This window comes from Pelodiscus sinensis, chromosome 9 (genome assembly GCF_049634645.1).
Source record: "Pelodiscus sinensis isolate JC-2024 chromosome 9, ASM4963464v1, whole genome shotgun sequence".
NCBI lineage: Eukaryota > Metazoa > Chordata > Testudines > Trionychidae > Pelodiscus > Pelodiscus sinensis.
The window spans coordinates 47,141,199-47,159,793 of record NC_134719.1 but is presented as its reverse complement, the minus strand read 5'-3'; the positions used below and the strand labels follow the sequence as shown (position 1 = coordinate 47,159,793).

The following is an 18,595-nucleotide window of genomic DNA, read 5'->3' as shown; positions in this document are numbered from 1 at the left end:
TCTTTTCAGGACTTATATAAGAGGGTGGCAGATTTCCTAGACATTTCCCTCATGGAAGTACCTGAGGTGCAACACAAGGTGACTGATGTATTTTTGACATCAGCTTCCTTCAAAATAGCTCTGCTAGTCAACGAGGCTATATTGGATCCCACAAAGATTCTTTGGCAAACTCCAGCCTCTATGTCCCTAATCTCAAAGAGGGTGGACAGATAATATTATGTCTCTGCCAAAGGTGCAGAATTTTTATTCACCCACCCACCTCCCAACTCACTTGTGGCAGAAGCAGCCCAAACCAGTGGTAAGCAAATTCAATTTAAGTCCACAGCCTACAATAAGGATTGAAAGAGGTTAGACATCCCGGATCAAAAATCATATTTGTCCATCTCTCCTCAGATAACAATAACTAACTACTCAGCATTGCTTGCAAAATACACTTATTACCACTTTGAAAAGATGAAAACCTTTATTGAGCATTAGCTACAGGAATACAAAACTTAAACTTTAATGAAGGGGTCCTCATAGCCAAGATTACGCTGCAAGCTTCATTGGACATGGTGGATACCGCTTCAAGATCTCTTGTGATGTCTGTCATCATGCACAGGAGCCTCATGGCTGCACCTTTCTGCGTTTCCTAGAGAGGTGCAAGATATGGTAGAGGACCTTCCCTCTGAGGTCAGAAGTTTTCTTCCACTATAGGTGTGCCCCTACATACGCTCAAGTATTTGTGAGCCATACTCAATTCCTTGAACACGTATGTCTCTCAACTCAAGAAGAAATTAAACCACCGTTATACCCCATGAGACAGATCATCATCTTACTCAGTGCAGAGGAGCTATGATTTCAGACACCATCAGAAACAACAAAAATGCAGGCAGCTGCAAGAGCAACATGCTATGTCCCAGTCCTTCTGTGGCAGGCAGATGTTTTGAGGATCTGATCAAAGGCTGAACATTGTTTCCAGTGACCATCATGTTCTCTGTGACAGATTTCCATGAAAGCTGCTTTCCTGCTCACACAACAGCCAGAAAGGTCAAAGTGTTGGCTGCACTCATGGCCAAACTGGCATTCACTGTTTTCCACAAAGACAAAGAGGAAAAACTTCACTTTTGAAACCTGAATATTCCCTTTAACCTCTGTGTGGGGGGGGGGGGGGGGGGAGGGGAAGGGTGCGCGCACGTGTGCGCATATGGACATACATATTCATGAGTGTGTGTTTCTGATGGATCTCAGTTTTTGATGAGGATCTGCTAAGGAGCAGGAATCATATTTTTCCTGCTCAGACTGCACTACAAAGTAAGCTATGTCAGTTGTTGTATATCTCTCCCTCCTTCACAAGGGCTATGTCTAAACTACACCCCTCTGCTGACAGAGGGATATAGATTAGGCACTTCGAAAGTGCAAATGATCCTGGGATTTAAATATACCGGGTTTCATTTGCATACTCACGTTCCGGTACTGTGACGATCAAGCGCCATTTCAAAAATGAAACTGCAGTTTAGCCACAGTTCTGCCAATAGCAGGGAGCTTTTTCAACAGATCTTGTACTCCTTATAGGCACAGAGCCGGAATGTAAGTATGCAAATGAAGGCCAGGATATTTAAATCCTGGGCTCATTTGCACTTTTGAAGTACCTAATCTACATGCCTCTGTCGGCGGAGGGGTGTAGTTTAGACACAGCCAAAGAGTGCATCCTCTGACACGTCTCCTATCCCAGCCATCTATGCTCCATTTCCTCCTCTCATCATTATCATGTCCGGGGGAGGAGGGATCCCTACATAGCTCAGGTCTGAGCCACAATAGAAGGTGTGAATCTCCTGTATGGTTGCCACAAAACATAACTTTGCATCTCGCCCAATTTGCTCTGTGCATCATGCCAAAAGCAGGCTGGATTAGACTTTTTGCAACTTGTGGTTTCTAAGTTAACTAAAAGCATAATTTAAGTTATAATAGAGGTTTCATTACAGTACTATCATGTGTTATGCTCTTGCTGTGGTGCAGGAAGAAGAACTGCTCAAAATGAGAAACCATTATGAAATATCTGATTTTCCCCACAGTTGGATATAACACGATTCTTTATGATTCAGTGCAGTACAGTTATGATGCTAACTAAATTCTGGGAATAACTAATAAAAACATGAGCATTCCATAGATTATTAGCTGGTCTGTTTTTCAATGAACTTTTACATTTAACATCATTTGAATCATGAGATCTAACTGACATATCTTTTGTTGAAGAGATTACAAGGAAATGCCCACCTCCACCTCAGATCCCAGGTGCCGTCAAGACAACAGAGATACGAAACTATGAGAATGGTGAAAAAATAGCCTTTACTTGCCAAAAATATTTTGAACTTCAAGGAGTGAAAGAAGTAATGTGTGAAAATGGGAAGTGGCAGTCACCACCACGCTGTACTGGTCAGTAGGGGTTTTTATTTATATTTCTTTAATTAGATCAGTAAGAGGAAATACACACAAAAATCAGCAACTGCAGAACTGTGATATCACGGTTAGACCCTTACCCACTGTGGAAGCTGATGAGAAAATATTTTGTGAAGAAGTCCCTAAGGGTATTTCTACACTACCACCCTAGTTCGAACTAGGGTGGTTAATGTAGGCATCTGAAGTTGCAAATGAAGCCCGGGATTTAAATATCCCGGGCTTCATTTGCATCTTGCCGAGCGCTGGCATTTTTAAATGCCCGTTAGTGCGGACTCCGTGCCCGCGGCTACACGCGGCATGGAGTAGGTAGTTCGCATTAGGCTCTCTATTCCGAACTACTGGTACACCTCATTCCACGAGGAGTAACGGTAGTTCGGAATAGAGAGCCTAATCCAAACTATCTATTCCGTGCCGCGTGTAGCCGCGGGCACGGAGTCCGCACTAACGGGCATTTAAAAATGGCGGCGCCCGGCAATATGCAAATGAAGCCCGGGATATTTAAATCCTGGGCTTCATTTGCAACTTCGGATGCCTATATTAACCACCCTAGTTCAAACTAGGGTGGTAGTGTAGACATACCCTAACAGATTCACAGCCATGACAAATGCATCACAGATCACGAAATCTGCTCTCCTCTCCACCATAAAATATGGCCTTCTATGTATCTTCATCATATACAATACAGGTTTCAAGGGTAGATCTTCATTTCCCATAAATAATTAGCTGGAGGATTGCAAAGTATTTTAAGAGGATCATGCTATCGCCACCCTTACTTCTGCATTGCCTTCAGAGCTGGGCCCAGATTTGAAGGCAGCACTCACCAGCAGCAGCACAAAACTCGGTCACAATATCATACTATGCCAACCCTACTTATGCATTGCTGCTTTCTTCAGAGATGGCTAACAGGCAGGTGGCAGCTGCTGACCAGGAGCCCAACTCTTCAAGCAGCAGCACCACCATAAGATTCCATCTTTACTTCTGCACTGCTGTCAGTGATGGCTCTGTCTGCAGAGCTGAGTTCCCAGCCAGGAGCCATCACTCTCCAGCCTCCCATCTCTGAAGGCACCGCTGATACCAGACACTGCTCAGAACTGAGGATAGAAGCATCACAACCCCTCTTACAATAACCTTGCAAACTCTCCAAACTCCTTTTCACTTCAGGGCCTCTGCAAATAAAACACCATCATGAAATTTATTTTTTTAAAGTCATATAACCATCAAATTGACCAAAACGAGCCATGAATTTGGTATGGCGCTAGTTATCACCTATTGTTTAGTGAAGAAAAGCAAAATTACATAAGAAATAAAGTGTTTAAAAGTAATATCAACAAAATTGTCAGACCAGTAAAACTGGACTATTAAGATAAAATACATGACTTATTTTATTCAGTATGTTAATAATGGATTTAAAATGAGCTAAGGTCTGAAAAATAAATATAGAAATGTCAAAAAGTCCAACATGAAATCAGTGCCTAATCATTTTTCTCCACCACTAATAATTCTATGGAAGAAGATTTTCTAAATCACAAATGCGACGAGGAGTCCTGTGGCACCTTATAGACTAAAGATATGTCTACACTATAGCATTAATTTGAGTTAATTTAATTCAAAATAGTTAATTTGAATTAAGCTAATTAAAAATAACGCATCTATACACAAAATCTATTTCAAAATAGCAGTTTGCTATTTTGAAATAACTCATCCACACTGAGCAGACCCTGAACCAAAGTTAAGGCTGGCTGGAACTAGTGATGGCAGGGCATCAGGTTAAGACCTAGGCTATGTCTAGACTGCAAGCCTCTTTCGAAAGAGGCTCTTTTGAAAGATACTTTCGAAAGAGCCTCTTTCGAAAGAGAGCGTCTAGACTGCATGCGGAACTTTCGAAAAAGCAAGCCGCTTTTTCGAAAAAAAGCACTCAGTGAGTCTGGATGCTCTCTTTCTAAAAAGCCTGTTTGCTTTCAAGAATGCCTTCTTTCGAAAGGTGATAGAAATGTAGCCGTGTTAGTCTGGCGTAGTTGAAGCAAAATGCAGGACAATGTAGCACTTTAAAGACTAACAAGATGGTTTATTAGATGATGAGCTTTCGTGGGCCAGACCCACTTCCTCAGATCAAATAGTGGAAGAAAGTAGTCACAACCATATATACCAAAGGATACAATTAAAAAAAATGAACAAATATGAAAAGGACAAATCACATTGCAGAACAGAAGGGAGATGCGGGGGGGTGGGAAGGGGGAGGAAGGAAGGTAAGTGTCTGTGAATTGCTGATATTAAAGGTAGGGAGAGTTGGATGTTTGTGAGTTAATGGTATTACAGGTGATAATTGGGGAAACTGTCTTGGTAATGGGTGAGAAAGTTCAAAGTCTTGTTAAGTCCTTGTTGGCAAGTGTCGAATTTTAACATGAATGACAGTTCAGAGGATTCCCTTTCAAGTGCAGATGTAAAAGGTCTTTGTAGCAGAATGCAGGTGGCTAAGTCATTTAGAGAGTGTCCTTTCTGGTTAAAGTGGCAAGAAACTGTTTTCTCTTTGTGATCTTGTCTGATATCTGTTTTGTGGGCATTAATCCTTTGGCGAAGTGTCTGAGATGTTTGTCCAATGTACATAGCAGACGGACACTTTCGGCACATGATAGCATAGATTATATTTCTGGATGCGCAGGAATATGTGTTCTTGATCTTATAACTCACTTGATTAGGTCCAATAATGGTATCAGCAGAATGAATATGTGGATATCTGCTGATACCATTATTGGACCAAAAATAGAAACTGGGTTTATTGAACAAAACTGGGGGGTGGGAGGGCGAACCTCTGGGGAGACTGGGAAAAGGAGGTGGGAGAGAGGAATAGAGAGGGTGGGAGAGGGGAGGAGGAAACCTGGGAGGAAGCTGGAAGGGAGAAGCTATGGGAAGGAGGGGGAGGGGAAGTTAAGGGCCCAAGGTTGGGGGTTTTGCCAGACCAACTTGCTTTTCATGCAGACCTGCTCCTGGGTTCGCATGTGGCCTCTGGTGGCCAGGCTGGCAGCTATCCTGCCATAGATGGCCGCATTCCTCCATCTAGAGCAGAGATCATGGACATTGGGGGCATCCCCCCCAAACCTGAATAAGGTCCATGATCTCTACCCTGGACCAGGAAGGTGCCTGCCTTCCCCAGACCCTGTCAGGCTCCTGGGAACTGGCAGACTGCTCCTGAGGAGTGGCGGAGGGCTGGCTACCAGTTGCTTGATGGCTCATATTTTGGGGCCACTGGGTCAGGGGCCCTGATGGCCACTACTGGCTCCAGGCTGGCAGACTTGGAGCTGGCACAGGCACTGTGGCCAGAGTCTAATCCTTTAATGGCTCCGGGGCTGGGGGAGAGGAGAATAAGTTTTCCTGGTTGTGCCCAGAGGGGCTACCAGGGCTCCCTGGGAAGGGCTGGAGGCCCCCTATTTTGAAATAAGTGTCTACACAGCACTTAATTGGAAATAGCTATTTCGAATCTGGAGTTACTCCTCGTAGAATGAGGTTAATTTTAATTAAGCGCTCAGCGATTTCGAATTAATTTCAGAATAGCAGTTTGCATGTATAGACGCTATTAAAGTTAATTCGAAATAACAGCTGTTATTTCAATTAATTTTGTAGTATATACATACCTTAACAGATTTATTGGATCATAAGCTTTCGTGTGCAAAGACCCACTTCGTCCGATGTACATCTGATGAAGTGGGTCTTTGCCTATGGAAGCTTATGCTCCAATAAATCTGTTAGTCTACTAGGTGCCAGAGGACTCCCCATTGCTTTTGCAGATTCAGACTAACATGGCTACCCATTTGATACTAAATCACAAATTGGACTCTCAATATGTAGGCAAGAAAATTATGTTCTGTGAAAAGCATATACATATGATTCCTATATATATATATATGTTGCTACCTTTTCCCATTTGTGCTAGGCCATCCCTTGTACTCCAGGAATAGATAGGATCCCAGCATAACTTTGTGGGAGAAAACTGAATTTCCTCCTTCCTAATCCTGATTCCTAACCAAACAAAATGTTGAATGGATTTAAGTGTGTCTCTCTTGTTTAAATCCAATATAACTATCTCAGGGTATGTCTACACTACAGCACTAATTCGAACTAACTTAGGGTATGTCTACACTACCCCGCTAGTTCGAACTAGCGGGCTAATGTATGCATACCGAACTTGCTAATGAAGCCGGCTAAAAGCCGGCTAGTATGAACCCCGTGCCGCGCAGCTACATGCGGCACGGGCTAGATAGTTCGAACTACGCCACGAGGCGTACAGATAGTTCGGAATAACTACGTAGTTATTTTAACTACGTAGCTTTTAAAAATGGCGGGGCCGGCTTTATGCTAATGAAGCCCGGGAAATTCAAATCCCGGGCTTCATTAGCAAGTTCGGTATGCATACATTACCCCGCTAGTTCGAACTAGCGGGGTAGTGTAGACATACCCTGAGTTAATTAGTTAATTCGAACTAAGCTAATTCGAATTAGTGCATCTAGACTTAAAAACTAGTTCGAATTAGCGTTTTGCTAATTCGAACTAGCATGTCCACACTGAGTGGACCCTGAACTGAGGTTAAGGATGGCTGGAAGCAGTGCCGGCAGGGCATCAGAGGAGGACTTAGAGCGTGGAGATGCTGTCTCAGGCTAGCCAAGGGCTGTGCTTAAAGGGACCCAACCCCCACCCTGGACAGACAGTTCTCAGGGCTTCCACACTTGCAAAGCAGTCCTGGCTTGGAGTGCCCAGAGTGCCCACACTCGGCACATCACAGCACTCGGCCATCAGCCCAGCTGCACTTGCCGCAGGCTGTCATCTGAAGGTGGGGTCAATCGGGGGGCTTCAGGAGAGCTTCCACCCTGAGGAGCCCGCACAGCCAGCCCTGTCCTCCCCATCGGGGTCTCGTACCCCATTCCTCCCTCACCTCCTTCCACTTACGCCTCCCTAGCCCCACCTTCCTGATGTACAAAATAAAGGACACGTGTTCAAAAATAGAAACTATCTTTATTGAACAAAACTCAGGGAGACAGGGAAAAGGAGGTGGGAGAGAGGAAGAGAGAGGGTGGGACAGGGGAGGGCAACTACACTATCAGGGGTTTGGAACAGGTCCCATATGAAGAGAGGCTAAAGAGACTGGGACTTCTCAGCTTAGAAAAGAGGAGTTGGAGGGGGGATATGATAGAGGTCTATAAGAGCATGAGTGGTGTGGAGAGGGTGTATAAAGAAAAGTTCTTCATTAGTTCCCATAATAGAAGGACTAGAGGACACCAAATGAAATGAATGGGTAGCAGGCTTCAAACTAACTACAGAAAGTTGTTCTTCACAAAGTAAATAGTCAACCTGTGGAACTCCTTGCTGCAGGAGGCTGTGAAGGCTAGAACTAGAACAGAGTTTAAAGAGAAGTTAGATCAAGTCATGGAGGTTGGGTCCATGGAGTGGTATTAGCCAGAGGGTAGAAATGGTGTTCCTGGCCTCTGTTTGTGGAAGGCTGGAGATGGATGGCACTAGACAAATGGCTTGGTCATTGTCTTCGGTCCATCCCCTCCAGGGTACCTAGTGTTGGCCACTGTCGGCAGACAGGCTACTGGGCTAGATGGACCTTTGGTCTGACTCAGTACGGCCATTCTAAGCTCTGGACTCAGGGTCGGGGGTCTCACTGGACCACCTTGATTTTCATGCCAACCTGCTCTTGGGTGTCCAGGCTGGCAGCTATCCTGCCCTAGACAGCCACTTTCCTGTGCCTAGTGCAGAGGTTGTGGATGAGGTCCACGATCTCTGCACTAGACTAGGTGGGTGCCCGCCTCTTGCAGTCCTGGCCAGGCTCCCGGGAGCCGCCAGCCTGGTCCTGGGAAGAGGCGGTGGGCTGGGTGGCAGCGGGTGGCTGGCTCGAGCCGTGCCAGGTGCATGATCTGCTGGCTGGGTGCTGGCAGGCTTGCACCTGGCACTGGCACCGTAGCCACCCTGTGCCTCTTTAAGGGCTCCGGGGCCGAGAGGGGGGCAGAAGAGTTTCCCTGGTGGTGCCCAGAGTGACCACCAGGGAAAGCTGGGGAGGGCTAGCCTCCCACTAGTTCGAATTAAGTGGCTACACAGCCTTTAATTTGAACTAGTTAATTCGAACGAGGCTTAGTCCTCATGGAATGAGGTTTACCTAGTTCAAATTAAGCGCACTGCTAGTTCGAATTAAGTTCGAACTAGTGGTTTGCATGTGTAGTGCCTATCAAAGTTAATTCGAACTAACGTCTGTTAGTTCGAATTAACTTTGTAATGTAGACATACCCTAAGTTCAATGCAATGTTTTCAACAATACATGGCCAGCTAAACATCATTCTCTAGTAACACACAAGTGCACACAGAATGACATGACTGAAATCATTCATTCATCTAGAGTAATGTTAGGAATAAAATGTCTTTTTGTTCCCATTAGATCATACCGACCTGATTCAGCAGGGTGTAGTAGATTTCTAGTGTAATGAAATCCTACCATGAACTAAGGCAGTTACACTTTTGTGGAAAAATATAGTATAGACAGCACACTAGAGACTTCAGTTCTGAATTCCTGTAACGTGACATGACACCACATATAAAGCTCTACTTGTAATGCATTAACTATTCATTATAGATAGCGCCCTACCAACTTCACAGTCCTTTTTGATCAAAGTCACTGGGTTTTTAAAATGGTAAAATTTCATGGTGGTATAATTGTGAAAGTCTTGTCCCATAAAGAAGTTGTGCAGGGATCACAAGGTTATCATATGGGGGTTGCTACCTTTTCTTCTGTGCAGCCGCTAGCAGCACCACTGCCATTAGATCTGTGGAGCTGGAGAGCAGCAGTTGCTGGCCAGGAATCAAGTTCTCAAGGTAGAGCTACAAGAGCAGTAATGCAGAACTAAAGATGTCATGGTGTGGTGTTGACACCCTTATTTCTGTGTTGCTATCTGAAAAGGTAGGCCCTTAGTCAGCAGGTGCTGCTATCTGGCCACCCTGCTCTGAAAGCAGCAGTACAGAAATAAGGGCGACATGGGTATGGTCCTGCTACCCTTACATCTATATTGCTGCTAGAGGCTGCCTTCCGAGAAAGGAACCTGGTCCATATTACAAACATGGCTTTCCAGTTGGCCAGGTCTGAAGGCCATGCAGACGTATGGGTAGCAATGCTAAGACATTCCTAAAATAACATTGCGACCCGCCCCCTGCAATTTCCTCTTGGGTCAGGACCTCCAATTTGAGAAACGCTGATCTTCCCTATGACATTTCACTCCACCCCTTTCCTTAAGTCCCCCACTTGTCATCCTCATTACACTTCCTCCTTTTCCTCCTTCCCCATACCCTCTCCTCCTGCCCTGCCTCCCCCTGCAGTGCCTTCTGCATGCTGCTGAAGAGCTGTGCTGAAGGCACTGGGAAGGAGGAAAAGGAGCTGATGAGCTGGGCCAGTGGCCCAAGACATGACTCACAGACCCTCTGAAGCCACACATGACTCATGGGCCCTCTGGAGCATCCTCACAGCCCCAGTCTGAGAACCGCTGCTATATGTGCACATGGTGTATTCATTTTATTTTTTTTCCAAACAGAAGAAAAAACATGTTTGCAGCCACCATCTATAGAAAATGGTGAGATTCTTAGCTCAGAAAATCAAAACTTAACTCAGGAGCCATCAGGACCAGGGAGTTATCGAAATGGCACTGTGTTAACATACACTTGTAACACTGGCTTCGAATTACAAGGACCACCAAACATAATCTGTGAGACTGGAAAATGGACCACAGCTCCTGCATGTTTTGGTAATTACACTGTGTAAAATATTCTCAAAGTCACTTATTTAGTGCCAATGGAAATAGGTTACAACTGGAGGCTGAATTATAGAACGATTCTGTATAGAAAGATTCTGCGCAATCTCAGTTTTCTAACTGAGTATCTTTAAAAAATTTCTAATTGTGTGAGACTGCAGGGGTTTTGCTTGTTTGATGCGGGGGGCTGATTAGTTGATTTTTTTTATTCTTTGTTTTTTGAGTAATTTTCATTTTTTATAAAACTCCCTATTAGTTCTCAGGCAGTCTAAATCAAGTTCCTGGCTCTAACACAAACTTTCATTGCTGTGGCCAAATCTTTTTAACTCTGTGCCTCAGCTTCCAAACAGTCAAAGGAGGATAACGGTGTTCCTTTCTGGGCAGTGGGGTTGTGAAAATAAATCCATTAGTGACTGTGAGGCACATCGATACTATGGTAATGGGGGTCGTTACCTACAGAAATAAATATATTTTCCTCAAAGTTCTGTTGAAGGAAGTGGACACACAATTGCATGTGATGTCCCGAAGAGAAGCAATTGAAATTATTGGTCTGAGTTAAAAGCAGAAAGTAAATTATATCAGCAGTCAGCTTTCTGTCTGATTTTTAACAGTGCACACATAGCAAATTTAATTGTCTGTCTAAATGTTAGTGTGTATTTTTAGCTTCTGATTGCAACCTGTATTTAAAAGTGGGTGTCCTATATAACTAGTTACAAAAGGCTTATCTAAAAAAAGTGGCTTGTCGGAGGGTTTCACTAATTTTAATTTTATGTACATCTTTTCAGAAATGACATGCAGAAACGCTCCAGATGTTCTCAATGGTGAAATTGAAGGTGGAATGAAGGATAATTACAAGCCTGGTGAAACAGTACATTATAGATGCAAACCTGGATTTATCATCACTGGATCACCAGATGTTATGTGTAAAGCAGGCAGTTGGTCCAACCAACCTGTATGCAAAGGTACAGTGAATGACTTGCTCAAACTGTCAAGAACCAAATTACTCCTTTCTTACATTATTAGGTTGTCTAGCTAAAGACATAAAGGGAAACAAGTGTATTAGAAGCAAGACGAAGACCAAGGACAGAGTTGGCCCATTGCTCAATGAAGAGAGAAAAACAATAACATAAATTGTGGAAATAGCAGAGGTGCTTAACTATTCTTGGTGTTGGTTTTTACCAAGAAGGTTGGTTGTAACTAGTTGACTAACATAGTGAATGCCAGTAATATCAATTGGATTCAGAAGTTAAAATAGGACAAGAACAAGTTAAAATTACTCAGAACTGTTAAATATCTTCAGGTCACCAGGACCTTATGAAATACATCCTAGAATACTAAAGAAACTGATCTAAGTCATTAGGCATCATCTTTGAAAATTCATGGAAAACAGGAGAGATACCAGAAAACTGGAAAAGGACTAATATAGTTTCCATGTATAAAAAGGAAAATAAGACAACCCAGGCTACTATAGACAAATCAGATTAACTTCCGTGACAGCAAAGATAATGGAGCAAGTAGTTAAAGAATTCATCCACAAGCATCTGGAAGATAATAAAGTGATAAGTAACAGTCAGTCTGGATTTGTAAAAAACAAATCATATCACACCAGCTTGATAGCTTTCTTTGATACGATAACAGGCATTGTGGATAAGGAGGAAGTGGCGGACATGGTATACCTAGATTTTAATAAAGCATTTGATACAGTATTGCATGACCTTCTTAACAATAAACTAGTGAAATACAGTGTAGATGGGGTTAGTATAAGGTGTACGCATAACTGGGTACTTAACTGTTCACAGAAAGTACTTATGAGTGACTTATAATCATACTGAAAGGCCATAAAAAATGAGGTTCTTCAGGGATCAAATTTGGGACTGGGTCTGTTCAATATCATAGAATCATAGACCTGGAAGAGACCTCAGAAGGTCATCAAGTCCAGCCCCCTGCTCTAGGCAGGACCACTCCAAACTAAATCAACCAGGCCAGAGCTTTGTTGAGCCGAGACTTAAACACTTCTAGAGATGGAGACTCCACTATTTCCCTAGGTAACCAATTCCAGTGCTTCACCACCCTCCTAGTGAAATAGTTTTTCCTAATATCCAACCTGGACCTCTCCCACCACAACTTGAGACCATTGCTCCTTGTTCTGCCATCTATCACTACTGAGAACAGCCTTTCTCCATCCTCTTTGGAACCTCCCTTCAGGAAGTTGAAAGCTGCTATAAAATCCCCCTCACTCTTCGCTTCTGCAGACTAAACAGACCCAAGTCCCTCAGCCTCTCTTCATAAGTCATATGCTCCAGTCCACTAATCATTTTGGTTGCCCTCCGCTGGACCTTCTCCAATGCGTCCACATCCTTTTTGTAGTGGGAGCCCCAGAATTAGACACAATACACCAGATGTGGCCTCACCAGAGCCAAATAAAGGGGAATAATGACATCTCTGGATCTGCTGGCAACGCTACTCTTAATGCAACTTAATATGCCATTAGTCTTCTTGGCTACAAGGGCACACTGTTGACTCATATCCAGCTTCTCATCCACTGTAACCCCCAGGTCCTTTTCTGCAGAACTACTACTTAGCTGGTTGGTCCCCAGCCTGTAACAATGCTTGGGATTCTTCTGTCCCAAGTGCAGGACTCTGGACTTGTCCTTGTTGAACCTCATCAGATTTCTTGTGGCCCAATCCTCCAATTTGTCTAAGTCACTCTGGACCCTATCTCTGCCCTCAAGCGTATCTACCTCTCCCCCTAGCTTAGTGTCATCTGCAAACTTGCTGAGGGTGCAATCCATCCCCTCATCTAGGTCACTAATAAAGATATTGAACAAAACCAGTCCTAGAACCGGACCTTTTAGCCAGCTGGGCCCGGCCTTCTAGCCAGCTTTCTATCCATCTTACAGTCCATGTATCTAATCCATATTCCCTTAACTTGCTGGCAAGAATATTATGGGAGACCATATCAAAAGCCTTGCTAAAGTCAAGGTATATCACATCCCCTGACTTTCCCACATCCATAGAGCCAGTTACCTCATCATAAAAGCTAATCAGATTGGTCAAGCACGACTTTCCCTTTGTGAATCCATGCTGACTATTCCTAATCACTTTCCTCTCTTCCAAGTGCCTCAAAATGGATTCCTTAAGGATCCGTTCCATGATTTTTCCAGGTAAGAGTGGTAAGAGTGGTTACTGGATCGTCATTCTTCCCTTTTTTAAAGATGGGTCCTACATTTGCCTTTTTCCAATCATCCGGGATTTCTCCCGACCTCCATGACTTTTCAAAGATTATGGCCAAAGGCTCCTCAATGACATTTGCCAACTCCCTCAGTACCCTCGGATGCATTAAGTCCAGACCTATGGATTTGTGTACATTTAGCTTTTCTAACTTGTTCTTTACCCATTAAGGTCTGTCTATCTTCATCCCATCTTGCATCACTTAGCGCATTAGTCTGGGAGACCACCTTGTCCGTGAATACAGAGGCAAAGAAAGCAATGAGTAGTTCAGCTTTCCCCATATCATCTGTCACTAGGTTACCTTCATCCAGTAGGGGCCGTACACCCTCTCTGATCACCTTCTTCTTATTAACATGCCTGTAGAAACCTTTCTTGTTATCCTTCACATCCTTAGCCAGTCGCAATTTCATTTGCGCTTTCGCCTTCCTGATAACCCCCCAGCATTCTTGAGCTATACATTTAAACCCCTGGTCATTTGTCAAAGTTTCCACTTTTTGTGCTTAAGTTCACCAAGGATTTCCCCTGTAAGCCAATCCGGCCTTCTACCATGTTTGCCTCTCTTGCTATGCATCGGGATGGTTTCTTTCTATGCCTTCAATAATGCTTCTTTAAAATAGTGCCAGCTGACCTGGATTCCTTTCCCCTTCATGTTAGCATCCCAGGGAATTCTGCCAATCAGATCTCTGACAGAGTCAAAATCTGCTTTTTTGAAGTCCAAGGTTTGTATTTTACTTCTCTCTTTTCTTCCTTTGGTCAGGATCCTGAAATCTACCATCTCATGATCACTGCTTCCCAGGTTGTCACCCACCTCTACTTCCCCTATTAGTTCCTCCCTGTTTGTAAGCAGAAGGTCAAGCTGCGCACGGCCCCTGGTCGGATCCTTCAGCACTTTAATCAAGAAGTTATCCCCAACGTTCTCCAAAAACTTCCTGGATTGCCTGTCTACTGCCGTATTGGGTTCTCAACAGATGTCAGGGTACTTAAAGTCCCCTACGAGAACCAGGGCCTGTGATCTGGAAACTTCTCTCAGTTGTCTGAAGAAAGCCTCATCTACCTCATCCACCTGATTCGTGGCCTGTAGCAGACACCAACCACAACATCACTGCTGTTGTTTACTCCTTTAAACTTAACCCATAGACTCTCAACAGGTTTTTCTCCCTCTTTATACTGGAGTTCAGAGCAATCATAGTGCTCTCTTACATATAGTCCAACTCCTCTCCCTTTCCTCCTCTGCCTGTTCTTCCTGAACAGTCTATACACTTCCATGACAGTGCTCCAATCATGCGAGTCATCCAACCAAGTCTCTGTTATCCCAATTAAATCATATTTCTTGGACTGGGCCAGGGCCTCCAGTTCTTCCTGTTTGTTGCCCAGGCTTCTCGCTTTAGTGTACAAACACCTCAGATAATCAGTTGATCGCCCTATCTTCTCCATTCAAATCAGGGGTCCTCCTTTATTGCTGTTTCCTCTTTGCATTTCTTCCCGGTATCCTACTTTCCCACTCCCCTCAGGGTTTTGGTCACTGTTCCCGAACAAACCTAGTTTAAAGCCCTCCTCACTAGGTTTGCAAGCCTGCCCGTGAAGATGCTCCTTCCTATCTTGGTTAGGTGGATCCATCTCTTCCTATCAATCCTTGTGCCTGGAACAGAGTCCCATGGTCGAAGAAACAAAACCCCTGTCTGCAACACCACCTGCACAACCACGCAATTACTTCCTCTATTTGACGATCCCTGCCCAGTCCTTTCCCTTCAACAGGGAGGATGGATGAGAACACCACTTGCGCTCCGAATTCTTGGATCCTTCTTCCCAGAGATACATAATCTGCGGTAACCCGCTCAAGATCATTCTTGGCCGTATCATTAGTTCCCACATGTAGAAGCATGAAGGGGTAGCGATCCAAAAGTTTGATCAGTTTGGTAAACCTCTCAGTCATATCTTGAATGCGAGCTCCCAGTAAGTAGCACACCTCTTGAGATTCCAGGTCCGGACGGCAGAGGGATGGGTCAGTCCCTCTTAGAAGGGAGTCCCCAACCACCACCACCCATTGTTTTCTTTTGGGGGTGGTGGCCATGGAACCCCCATCCCTAGGACTACACATCCTATGCCTTCCAGTAGATGGTTTTCCCTTCTGGTTTATTCCTTGTGAGGTCCCTTCCAAAGCCTGCAGCACTGCAGAGCCTGTGGAGAGAGCCTGAAAGCGATTATTTACCTCTATATTTACCTCTATTTTCTTTTGCGGGGCCCCGGGCAGCATAATTCCATGGGGCCCCCCCTTTGCCACGGTGCATGCGCGGGGCTTTTTGAAGCGCGGGGCCCGGGACAGCCGCCCCATTCGCCCTGCCCTATATCCGCCCCTGAGTGAAGTCGCCCTTTTTCAACCAACAGAATACTCAATACAAATTGCATCAACTATTTGATTAGTCAATTAACCTAAATTTAACATCCCTACTCCAGTCTTAGCTTCCCATATCATGTGGTAGCTGATTTAATATACTTAAAAACTGCAGGGTTATCTTATGGGTCTTTGAACATTCATTTAGCCTCTATTTCATCATACCATGTTTTGGTCAATGCTAGATAGCTGTTGCATAACAAGTTTGAGAAAAGAGTATTGTGTATGTTCCTTTCAGTAATCATGTCCTCCTTGGGCTCTTAAGATGGTTTTATCTATATTGACTAAACCATTTTTGAACCCAGAGCTGAGTATTGTGTATTTTTGATATTTTTAAATTCCTTTTTGCCATGTGTTCAGCCAGGAATGAATTAAATATCTAGATGGAAACTCCATCTTTTAAGACTTTTCATAGAAATTAAGGAGATCTTAGACTTGGTCCCACACTTTTGCCAAAATGACTTTCTAGATTTCACATCGGTCAGACAATTAATTTCCTGAGGTTTTTCCAAGGCTACATACTAATAAGGGGACATTGTTTTATATACGATGTGTATTCAAGAAGAGTTCTTGCACAGAATTAAGTAGAACAGAAGATTTTGAAAATGATCTAAGTTATTTGCATTTTATGCTAAAAGTCTCATGGGTCAGACTGTGGCTCTCCAGATAGATGTTGGAACAGGATGTTGTGAAGAGTAGTACTTTAACAAGATTCAAAAAAGAGCAAGATAAATTCCTGGAGAATAAGTCCATCAATACTCGTTAGCGAGGATGATGTCCCTTGCCTCTGTCAGAGGAGGGATCACTTGATGGTTATCTGTTCTATTCACTCCCTCTGGGGCATCTGGCATTGGCCACTATTGGCAGATGGGATACTGGGTTTGACTGATCTTTGGTCCAACCTGGTACAACCGTTCTTATGATTAAACAATGTATTACTGAATTTCTACATGTTAACAAATTCCCCGAGGTTAGGTATTATGATTTCATTCCACCAGAGCTGTCAAAGTATCTTTGGTTCCCTAAACCAAGTCCCTGTTACTGAAAATTGTAGTTTCAACTGGATTTCTGTGCAAAATTTAACTAAACTATGTCCTCAATTCTAGAGATGATGCTCAATTTGGTGTTTCAATTGCTATTCAAATATGACCCCAAGCCCCCCTTTCTGTTTATTTTCAGCGCTGTGTTTCAAACTGCTCATAAGTGGCAATATGCAGAGCTACTGGAAGAAGAAATCTAAGTTACTTATTAGAAAAACTGAGTTCTTTGAAATGGCTATTCATATTCAGACTTCCCACTCACCGGCTTTCTGAATCCTTTTTTCCCTTGTGTCTCTGGATTGGTAGTGAAAGAAATTGAGGGGAGACTGTGACAGCCTCACTATCAGAATGTTCAGAGACTTATAGAGAAGGGAAAGAAGGACTCTACACAAGCACTCTAATAGGTGCTCCTTGGAAAGGCATTAAGAAGAATACTATTAAGCACTATTAGGCACCACAGTATCCCATATGTGTGAATAAGCTGAACCTTCTTGAAGAACTCTAGTTAGAAGCAAGTAACTCTCCTTTATATACGTGCACTTTTTCAAAGCAATGAACTACCACATTGAGGCTGTGTCCAGACTCAGGGGGTTTTTCGGGAAAAGTAGCCTTTTTCCAAAAAAACTTCCCCTGCGTCCAGACTCAAGCCGCGTTCTTTCGAAATTAAATCGAAAGAACGCGGCTTTTCTTTCGATGGCGGTAAACCTCATTTCACGAGGAAGAACGCCTTCTTTCGAAAGTTCCTCTTTCGAAAGAAGGCGTTCTTCAATGTAAATAGGGCTTCTTCAAAAGAGAGCATCCAGACTCACTGGATGCTTTCTTTCGAAAAAGCAAGCCGCTTTTTCGAAAGTTCAACGTTCAGTCTAGACGCTCGCTTTCGAAAGAGGCTCTTTCGAAAGTATCTTTCAAAAGAGCCTCTTTCGAAAGAGGCTTGCAGTCTAGACATAGCCTAACTGTGTTGCCCTACCAGTACATTTACTTTTCTCTCTCTCTTTTCAGATGTAAGATGTGGACCTCCACCTACAGTTAACAATGCCACTATTATAAATAGAAAAGAGAAACACTATCTGCCTCGTTCAAAGTTGCAGTATAAATGTGTGGAAGGTTTTAAAAGTATGGAGCCAAGTTATGTGATTTGTGAAGCAGATGGAAAATGGTCACAACCACCAGTTTGCAATGGTAGGAGTTTGCATTTTAATTACAAGTAAGAACATGTCCACATTGGTGAGCTGGTGAACACAGAATCCTAGAAATGTAGGACTGGCAATGAACTTGAGAGATCATGTAGTCCATCCCCCTACATTAAGCAGGATTAAGTATCCTAGAAAATCCCTGACAGTTAAATTCTTCTTAAAACCACCAGTGATGGAGATTCCATAACCTGACAAAGTAACCTTTTTGGGGACTTAATTATCTTAGAAATTAGTGATGATGGAACATGTATCTTCCTGTTTTGGACTACATGTGACATTCCTGATCATGCTTTGCAGCGTGACCTTTTCCCTTTCTACAACAGTATCACACTTTTCATTCACTGAATTTGTGATCTATGAGAGTATATCTACACTACAGCACAAATTCGAACTAACTTAATTCGAATTAGTTAATTCGAACTAAGCTAATTCGAACTAGTGCATCTAGACCTAAAAACTAGTTTGAATTAGCATTTTGCTAATTCGAACTAGCATGTCCACATTGAGTGGACCCTG

The 18,595-nt window shown here is 43.5% G+C and overlaps 1 protein-coding gene across 6 annotated transcripts in view; it reads left to right on the top strand.

Moving 5' to 3' along the window:
* The window catches only part of CFH (complement factor H), a 132,380-nt gene that overhangs the window by 94,281 nt on the left and 19,504 nt on the right, over positions 1-18,595 (top strand). For 5 of the 6 annotated variants that reach the window (XM_075936701.1, XM_075936700.1, XM_075936702.1 and 2 more), the window contains 4 exons: positions 2,236-2,415; positions 10,008-10,217; positions 11,009-11,185; positions 17,886-18,065. In XM_075936701.1, the coding sequence (XP_075792816.1) occupies positions 2,236-2,415; positions 10,008-10,217; positions 11,009-11,185; positions 17,886-18,065 (747 nt within the window). The remainder of the gene's footprint in view (positions 1-2,235; positions 2,416-10,007; positions 10,218-11,008; positions 11,186-17,885; positions 18,066-18,595) is intronic. The other variant, XM_075936698.1, reaches the window with a different exon arrangement.